Source organism: Eucyclogobius newberryi, unplaced genomic scaffold, assembly GCF_026437365.1.
Source record: "Eucyclogobius newberryi isolate DKJ021-1_F unplaced genomic scaffold, fEucNew1.0.hap1 SCAF_13, whole genome shotgun sequence".
NCBI lineage: Eukaryota > Metazoa > Chordata > Actinopteri > Gobiiformes > Gobiidae > Eucyclogobius > Eucyclogobius newberryi.
Genome location: NW_027315757.1, coordinates 14,388,913 through 14,398,081, shown reverse-complemented (window position 1 = coordinate 14,398,081; position 9,169 = coordinate 14,388,913). Strand labels below are relative to the sequence as shown.

The following is a 9,169-nucleotide window of genomic DNA, read 5'->3' as shown; positions in this document are numbered from 1 at the left end:
TTGGATTTGATTTGTTTTGAATCCGTTATCGCCGAGTTTGACGGACGAGCCAGAGCGCCGGGCGACGACAGGATCGTTCAGAATGAAGTTTGTTTGTCGTCCTCCTCTTTCTCTTCTTTCTCCTCCTTCTTCTCCTCTTTCTCCTCCTTCTTCTCCTCTTTCTCCTCCTTCTTCTCCTCTTTCTCCTCCTTCTTCTCCTCTTTCTCCTCCTTCTTCTCCTCTTTCTCCTCCTCTTTCTCTTCTTTCTCCTCCTTCTTCTCCTCTTTCTCCTCCTTCTTCTCCTCTTTCTCCTCCTCTTTCTCTCCGTCTCGTTGTGATCTGAAACGAACAGAACGTCGTTTGTCTTAATGTGACGATCTTTGTCGCTCGGATACGACTGTTGTGACTTCAAAAACAATGTAACTCCAGTGTGAAGTGACCCGAGTGTTTGGGGGAAACTGAACTTGAAGGAATTGGAAGGACAAAACGTTAAAATAAGTCACAAAATCTGGAACAAAGAACGGACAAAAAAATTAGAGAAATGAGTTCAGATCCGAAAGAGCGCTTCAAGAAACAGGAAAACAATCTGAAATGTAACGTTTTTCACACAGAAATAAGTCATTTTATGTGTAAAAACTGACAGAATTACACAAGTTGGACATTTAAATAAATGTTTAAAATAAACAGGTTTAAATTTCTTGCTTCATTTTGAAGACATATTAGACACAAAAACATTTTCAGGAGGATTTTGGATTTCTTATTTTGTTTTTGAGTAAACGAGATCTGACTTAAAATTTCACTCATTTATTTAGACTTTAAACTGTAATAAATGAGACATAGAGTCAGACATCAGCAGATCCTTCAGAATGTTCTGTATAAAGACTGTACAGTTTGGTGTTCGTAGGAGCTGCTTCACGTTTATAGAGTTTACAATGTCCCAGAGAAACCTATGGAAGTGGAATAATGTAAATAATAAAACATCTTTAGGAACCGTTTTGTTTGAATAAGAAAACAGAGCAAACTGACCAACACATTCTTGTCGTGTCTTGCCTTATTATTGTCGACATAAACCAGGCCTGTCCAAACTACGGCCCGGGGGCCAAATGTGGCCCTCAGACCATTTTTTGTTGGCCTTCAGGCTTCCTGCTAAGTTGAAAACTTCCTGCAAACTAAAAGATCTTTTACTATTTACTGTAAAATTGGAAAAATACATTAATTGTGATGTTATATCAACCTAATATTATTTTTCACTTTCCTAATAAACAATGTCAAATCCAAAATTCCAAACTCTTCACAATTTGACATTGTTGGTTTGTCTTTGGCCCTCTGCCCCGTATAAGTTTGGACACCCCTGCATAAACCTTTTGTCACTTGTAAATTTACTCACCAAAACCTCTACTGTTACTGCCAAATATATACTACTCAAGTAAAAGTACAAGTTTTATTCAAAAAGTTGCACCACTAAAAGTAAGAAAGTCCGATCCACCTCTGTATTTAAAGCCACAGTCAAAAATACTTAAATATTATGACGTGTTTTTAACCAGTTTGTACCTCTGGTTTTTCCTCTTCAGAATCGCGCTCGTCATCAACGCCAGAAAAACGAGGAGCAGAAACCCAGCGACGGCCGCTAAACCCAGGAAGACGCTCGGCAACACGTTTAGTCCTGTAAAAGAGCGACGTCTGCGAGTGAATCCCACTGTTTAGAGAGCAGTCGTTACAGTGACGGACCACATGATGGCGCCAAAGGGACATCTCAAGTCGTTCTAAAAAGTGCCAATCATGCTTTTTTTCTTGTGGTTTGTGTCGTCCGTTTTCTCTGAGTCTGATGCTTATCTGTGTGATTCAAAATGACCCAGTTTTATTGATAAAAACAAACTACCTCCTGTTTTGTATTATCTATGTTTTATTGCCTGTTTATCGCACACGACATGAACACATAGCTCTGCAATCACCTGTTGTAAAAGAGAGAACTTCAGTTGTATTTTATCTTGTTGTTTTCTCTGGCTTTGTCGCTCTTCCTCCTGTAGCTCCTCCTTAAGCTCCTCCTTAAGCTCCTCCTGTAGCTCCTCCTGTAGCTCCTCCTTAAGCTCCTCCTGTAGCTCCTCCTTAAGCTCCTCCTGTAGCTCCTCCTTAAGCTCCTCCTGTAGCTCCTCCTTAAGCTCCTCCTGTAGCTCCTCCTAAAGCTCTACCTGAAGCTCCTCCTCCTGAATCTCCTCCTGAAGCTCCTCCTAAAGCTCCTCCTCCTCACCTTTCCCTCCTCCTCCTGAAGCTCCTCCTCCTCACCTTTCCCTCCTCCTCCTGAAGCACTTCCTCCTCACCTTTCCCTCCTCCTCATTCCCTCCTCCTCCTCACTTTTCCCTCCTCCTCCTCCTCCTCCTCCTCCTCCTCCTCCTCCTCCTCACCTTTCCCTCCTCCTCCTGGCTCCCCCTCCTCACCTTTCCCTCCTCCTCCTGAAGCTCCTCCTCCTCCTCACCTTTCCTTCCTCCTCCTCACCTTTCCCTCCTCCTCCTGAAGCTCCTCCTCCTCACCTTTCCCTCCTCCTCCTGAAGCTCCTCCTCCTCCTCACCTTTCCTTCCTCCTCCTCACCTTTCCCTCCTCCTCCTGAAGCACTTCCTCCTCACCTTTTCCTCCTCCTCACATTTCCCTCCTCCTCCTGTAGCTCCTCCTCCTCACCTTTCCCTCCTCCTCCTGAAGCTCCTCCTCCTCATCTTTCCCTCCTCCTCCTCACCTTTCCCTCCTCCTCCTGTAGCTCCTCCTCCTCACCTTTCCCGCCTCCTCCTGAAGCTCCTCCTCCTCATCTTTCCTCCTCCTCCTTACCTTTCCCTCCTCCTCCTCACTTTTCCCTCCTCCTCCTGAAGCTCTTCCTCCTCACCTTTCCCTCCTCCTCCTCACCTTTCCCTCCTCCTCCTGAAGCTCCTCCTCCTCACCTTTTCCTCCTCCTCACATTTCCCTCCTCCTCCTGTAGCTCCTCCTCCTCACCTTTCCCTCCTCCTCCTGAAGCTCCTCCTCCTCATCTTTCCCTCCTCCTCCTCACCTTTCCCTCCTCCTCCTGTAGCTCCTCCTCCTCACCTTTCCCGCCTCCTCCTGAAGCTCCTCCTCCTCATCTTTCCTCCTCCTCCTTACCTTTCCCTCCTCCTCCTCACTTTTCCCTCCTCCTCCTGAAGCTCTTCCTCCTCACCTTTCCCTCCTCCTCCTCACCTTTCCCTCCTCCTCCTGAAGCTCCTCCTCCTCACCTTTTCCTCCTCCTCACCTTTCCCTCCTCCTGTAGCTCCTCCTCCTCACCTTTCGCTCCTCCTCCTGAAGCTCCTCCTCCTCATCTTTCCCTCTTCCTCCTCACCTTTCCCTCCTCCTCCTGTAGCTCCTCCTCCTCACCTTTCCCTCCTCCTCCTGTAGCTCCTCCTCCTCACCTTTCCCTCCTCCTCCTTGGCTCCTCAGCATGTGTCTGGTGACCTCCAGGGCCCCGTCGTTCTTCTCTGCTCGTATCCCCAGGATGTGGCACATGAGTGGGTAGATGTTGACCGTCTCGAAGGGTCCCACCTCCAGGTTCTGGGCGAAGGCCGGTCCCACAGCTCTGAAGAAGGCCTTCATGTCCATCCCTGCGTTATCAAAGCCGTGCTCTCCTTTGTGGAACTGCACCGGGAAGTACTGAGGAGACAGACAAGGAGGTGCTGAGGAGACAAGGAGGTGCTGAGGAGACAAGGAGGTGCTGAGGAGACAAACAAGGAGGTGCTGAGGAGACAGACAAGGAAGTGCTGAGGAGATAAGGTGGTGCTGAGGAGACAAGGAAGTGCTGATGAGACAGACAAGGAGGTGCTGAGGAGACAAGGACGTGCTGAGGAGACAAGGAGGTGTTGAGGAGAAAAGGAGGTGCTGAGGGACAAGGAGGTGCTGAAGAGACAAACAGGGAGGTGATGAGGAGACAGACAAGGAGGTGCTGAGGAGACAGACAAGGAGGTGCTGAGGAGACAAACAAGGAGGTGCTGAGGAGACAGGCAAGGAGGTGCTGAGGAGACAAACAAGGAGGTGCTGAGGAGACAAACAAGGAGGTGCTGAGGAGACAGACAAGGAGGTGCTGAGGAGACAAACAAGGAGGTGCTGAGGAGACAGACAAGGAGGTGCTGAGGAGACAAACAAGGAGGTGCTGAGGAGACAGACAAGGAGATGCTGAGGAGACAGACAAGGAGATGCTGAGGAGACAGACGAAGAGGTGCTGAGGAGACAGGGAAGTGCTGAGGAGACAGACAAAGAGGTGCTGAGGACACAAGGAGGTGCTGAGGAGACAAGGAGGTGCCGAACAAGCTGCTCAACCAATAATTCACTTTGGCGACTCCAGCTCTAGAAAAACATAAATAAATAACAGTTGAGTAGAATATTACTGTCACGGCGACTGTAAGACACTTTAGAGATCAGTACATACAAGTACCATTAAAAGCGTAAACGTGTTTGTTTCCATGGAGACGAGCAGGTTCTATGTGATACTGTTCATGCACTTTCTGTCAGCTTTGAAATGTCACAATCGTTATAATCGTCATAATCTCACACACAAACCTCTCTGTATCTTTATATCTTTATCTTACGATGCTGGAGGTCGATAACGACAATAATGAGAGGATTATTATTATCAGCTGGAGAAGAGTGACTAGGCCTGACCCCGACTGGACTTTTCTAAACCGTCTGATACAAAGTCCTGGTTCTCTAAATGTATTTGACTTATTACGTTTAGCGATTATTTAGTTTCCTGTTCATGTTTTAATTTGGGTTTGTGTTTGTGTGAAGGTTACATGTTATCAGACTTTAAACACATGAGTAACTTTAGCTCATGTTTTAGAACTAAAAAGTTTATATAAAATAATTTACCGAAAACAATCACATCTCGACTGTTTCCTTTTTTAATTTAATGTAATTGTCTGGTCCAATAGTTGTGCTGACCTCACCACAGAGCTGACCTCACCACAGAGTTGATCTCACCACAGAGTTGACCTCACCACAGAGCTGACCTCACCACAGAGCTGACCTCACCACAGAGTTGACCTCACCACAGAGTTGACCTCACCACAGAGCTGACCTCACCATAGAGCTGTCCAGGTGGAGCAGCATCTTCTGATGATCCGTGATCTTTAAATGTCCATTATTTTAGCGGGACTCGGAGAAAGAGTCCAACAAAACCCGTCTCACGACCCTGTAGACCTCAATGCTCCTCATCTGCCTGGAGGAACTCTCTCTGCCCTAGATGAGCCCCTCTCTCCTCTTAAGTGGTTTTGGTTCCACAGTCTATATCTGCAAAGGAACCAGTCATCAACACAGGAGGAGGGTCTAAGGACAGGGTGCACTCTGGGACAGTTCTCCATTTGCTAAATTCCTGTGAACAAAGTTAAATCAACACTTCTGGAACAGAACTGCTGTTCAAGGCATGCCCAACCCTGGTGTAAATCTGGGTCCCCAAAGATTCTCAAGGGAAAGCGAAATGAGTCTCGTACCATTCCTAAAAAAACGCCTGTAGAGTGAACTATAGGCCACATTTTAGGCGAAACAATGACCCTTCCATGAGACGCCACCAGAACTGTCACGTCACACACATCAGCTTTTGAATATTAGGAAAATCTCTCAGAAATGCTGCCCACTCACCCCGTTGATGACATATCCTGGATCCGCCCAGAGGATGATGGGTAATATGCGCTGGCTCTTGGTGAAGTGCATCCGTTCCGGGAGCTCTTCTTTCTTATAAACGTGCAGATGTGGATGCGCCCCTTTGAGGGCGTTGTAGACCGTCTCCAGCTTCCCCGCTTTGGGCAGGAGCATCCCACTAGGACCATAATCCAACAAATAAAACGACAGATCTTTAAAGGAAAACCCGGGGACTTTGGACAGCGTGATCTCTTCGACGAGCCCGTTGCGGTAGACGTCGCTCATCCCATGATCCGTCGTCACGATGATGTTCAACCAGTCGTCCAAACCGTAATCTTTGGCCGTTTGCCGCATGTATCCGACCGTGCGATCGACCTGCTTCACCATCTCTTGGATTTGGGGGGATTTCGGGCCGTAGCGATGTCCCGTTTTATCCGGTTCTCCGAAATACAAGGAGACGAAATCCAAGTCTTGATCCCTGAACCAGCCCATGATCTTGTCCGTGTTCTCGCGCCAGGCCGTCTCGTTTGAGTAGTCGTACATGGGCGGCTCCACCTCTTGGACTAAAGCCGTTTCCCCATCGTAGCTGGACGCGGTGCCGGGGAAATGTAAGGAGCCGGCTTTGAGACCCTGGAAACGATGAACCAGCAGAAATGTAAATGTATAAATCATAAATCAAATCTATATGGGTTAACGCGTATCGCCTTGATGACAACAGGCTCATCTTACAGTTTTACGCTGATGGTGCCTCGTACAGACCTGTCTCTGCGCCGTGATCCAGATGGGCAGCGAGCCGTTGTCCCACCACTCGTTCTTGAACTGGGTCTGATAGTACGGCAGCATCTTGGAGCTGGTGGTGTTGAACCACATGTTGTGAATCACTCCATGGTTCTCCACGTACAGGCCTGAGCAACAGAGGAAGTGTTCACGGAAACGAACCACGTCAAACCGACCGAATCCGGAATTGAACCTCGACTTGGACCAGAGCAGGAGCAAGTCTACGTCAGGACTGGACTGGGCCCGAAGTCAGGACTAAACTGGGCCTGAAGTCAAGACTAAACTGGGCCTGAAGTCAGGTCTAAACTGGTCTGTGGAGTCTGGTCCGTGGAGTCTGTTCTGTGGAGTCTGTTCTGTGGAGTCTGTTCTGTGGAGTCTGTTCTGTGGAGTCTGGTCTGTGGAGTCTGGTCTGTGGAGTCTGTTCTGTGGAGTCTGTTCTGTGGAGTCTGGTCTGTGGAGTCTGGTCTGTGGAGTCTGTTCTGTGGAGTCTGTTCTGTGGAGTCTGTTCTGTGGAGTCTGTTCTGTGGAGTCTGCTCTGTGGAGTCTGGTCTGTGGAGTCTGGTCTGTGGAGTCTGTTCTGTGGAGTCTGTTCTGTGGAGTCTGTTCTGTGGAGTCTGTTCTGTGGAGTCTGCTCTGTGGAGTCTGGTCTTGAACCTTCTCCTCAGACTTGAGAAAGTCCCTTGAGCTCCGATGCAAAGTCTTTTCACTCATAGAACGACTGTATCTTCTACTTTTCCTCCTGAGAACTTTGATGACTTGAAATGTGTCAAGAGCTTCTTATTCTTTAAAGTTCATCCATACATGCTCATTATTGTTATTTTAAGGTGTTCTTAACATTTTACATAAAGTTCTGCTGGTGCTTTAGTTACTTTGTCTAAAGTCATTGCCTGAACACAAAACTCACATCCTTCTGTCTGTTATTCAGTATTTCACCACAGAAAGAACAAACGGTCCCTTCACTAAGACACCCTGAGTAGTAGTAGTAGTAGTAGTAGTAGTAGTAGTAGTGGTAGTAGTAGTATAAAACTTTCCTGCATCCATGGCGATACAATTGCGTGCATGGAATGCCCCACATGATGGCGTTAAACTCGGCTGCATCAATTCGTCAGCGGTGGCGAGTCTCACCTGTGAGCAGAGTGAAGTGGGTGGGGCTGGTGATGGTCAGGTACGGCGGCGTCACGTACTGGGCCTTCACTCCGTCCCTGGCCATCTGGTCCAGGTTCGGGGTGTCCACGTCGCGGTCGTAATCCCACCGAAACCCGTCGAACGAAACCAGCAACAGCTTCTGCCTCGGCTTGGTCGCCAACGGCAACGGCAACGCCGCGACGGAGCCCCAGACCAGACACAAAAGAACGGGAAGGTGCATTTTCTTTGTCCGATCTGCACCCGACGTCTTTGCCCCGCGACGGCCCAGATCCTTCTGCCGGCTCGGAGCAAAGTTTCACCGCTTTATCTTATCTGATCGGGTCTTGAGAACGGCGGATGTTTATGGCAAACTCGAGCTCTAATCTGCGGCTCTTAAATCCGTCTAATTGTTCAAACGCTTTCAGATCGTAAAAATGAACGGTGACGGGTTGAGGTCAAGTTGAGAAGGTTTTTTTGAGTCGTCATCCTGCTCTGGACTCTCTCCGGACTCATTTACCTGCTGTGAGTGAGTTTATGTATGTTTCACCAACGCTTATACATTTGAAACCTTCTGAACGATATCCCTTTTGTCTCGTACATGTTTATACTGATGACTCTAACACTGGTATTAGGATTTTCTGTTTATATATCCAATATGTGTTTGATGATTGAAGGGTTGTGAAGTCCAGTAACTTTGGAGGTGTTAAGAATAGGCTTTTTGAAAGTTCTGAGGAGAAACAGTCGATCTTTTAAAGGTCCCATAACATGCAAAATCGACTTTCAGAGCTTTTAACCTTCTTACATTGCTATTTGTGCTTCATATATGTACCCAGAGTGTTTTTTTGATTGATTCCCGCAGTGTTTAGCTATATTACAGACTATCTCCTTTCCTCGAATCTCCAAACTGACGGGGGGTGTTCAAAGGCACGCGTCATCATCCCCCCTCACCCTCCCCCCTCTCCACCCCCCTCCCGCCTCCTGCCTCCCGCCCCCTTCCCCCCGGCTCTGCGCTGCTGCAGGCTCGTCTCCTCATTCAAGCCCCAGAGTTTTTCTGCTTCGATTTACGAGGAAACACGGCTCAAAGAGGCCCAAAACTTCATTAATGATATCGCACTCTTTACTATTATCACAATGGTGAAGGTTTATGTAGTAGCTGTTTTATATATATATATATATATATATATATATATATATATATATATATATATATATATATATATATATATATATAGATATATCTGTTCTGCGCATGCTGTAGAATAAACACCAGATTTATTTAGGCTCAAAGTAGTGTTGATCTGAAGTTCTATCGTTTCTCACTCAGTCGCGCGGCAGGAGCGGCGCAGCGCGGAGCAGACAGCTGTGGGGCTACGTCATGGGTGGGCGGGGCACACACGCGCTCTGAGACTACGTCACGGGTTGGGCGGGGGAGCCAGATCGCTCTACGCAAGGGTGGGGTCTAATATCAAACCAAGCCGTTTGCATTTCCGGGTTGGTGAGGGGGTCCAAGGTCTGGGTGATATTTCTTAACTATTATGTTAAGGGTGTTGCACAACCCTTATTATTATCAATTATACACTTAGGATAGACTAAAAAACGTGAAAAAAAGCACGTTATAGCACCTTTAACTGAACTTAACCGTATTCAGACCCCGCCCCGTTTA

At 47.6% G+C, this 9,169-nt stretch overlaps 1 protein-coding gene across 1 annotated transcript; it reads right to left on the bottom strand.

Moving 5' to 3' along the window:
* Window positions 1–239: 239 nt before the first annotated feature.
* LOC140358765 (ectonucleotide pyrophosphatase/phosphodiesterase family member 7-like) lies at window positions 240–7,747 on the bottom strand (the record flags this gene model as incomplete). The annotated part of the gene is made up of 6 exons (XM_072443814.1): window positions 7,507–7,747; window positions 6,364–6,509; window positions 5,605–6,234; window positions 3,387–3,624; window positions 1,531–1,642; window positions 240–318 (listed from the first exon to the last, which is right to left on the bottom strand). Coding segments are annotated over exons 1-6 (1,446 nt in total), but the record flags the coding sequence as incomplete, so codon positions are not given.
* Between the last annotated feature and the right edge of the window lie 1,422 nt (window positions 7,748–9,169).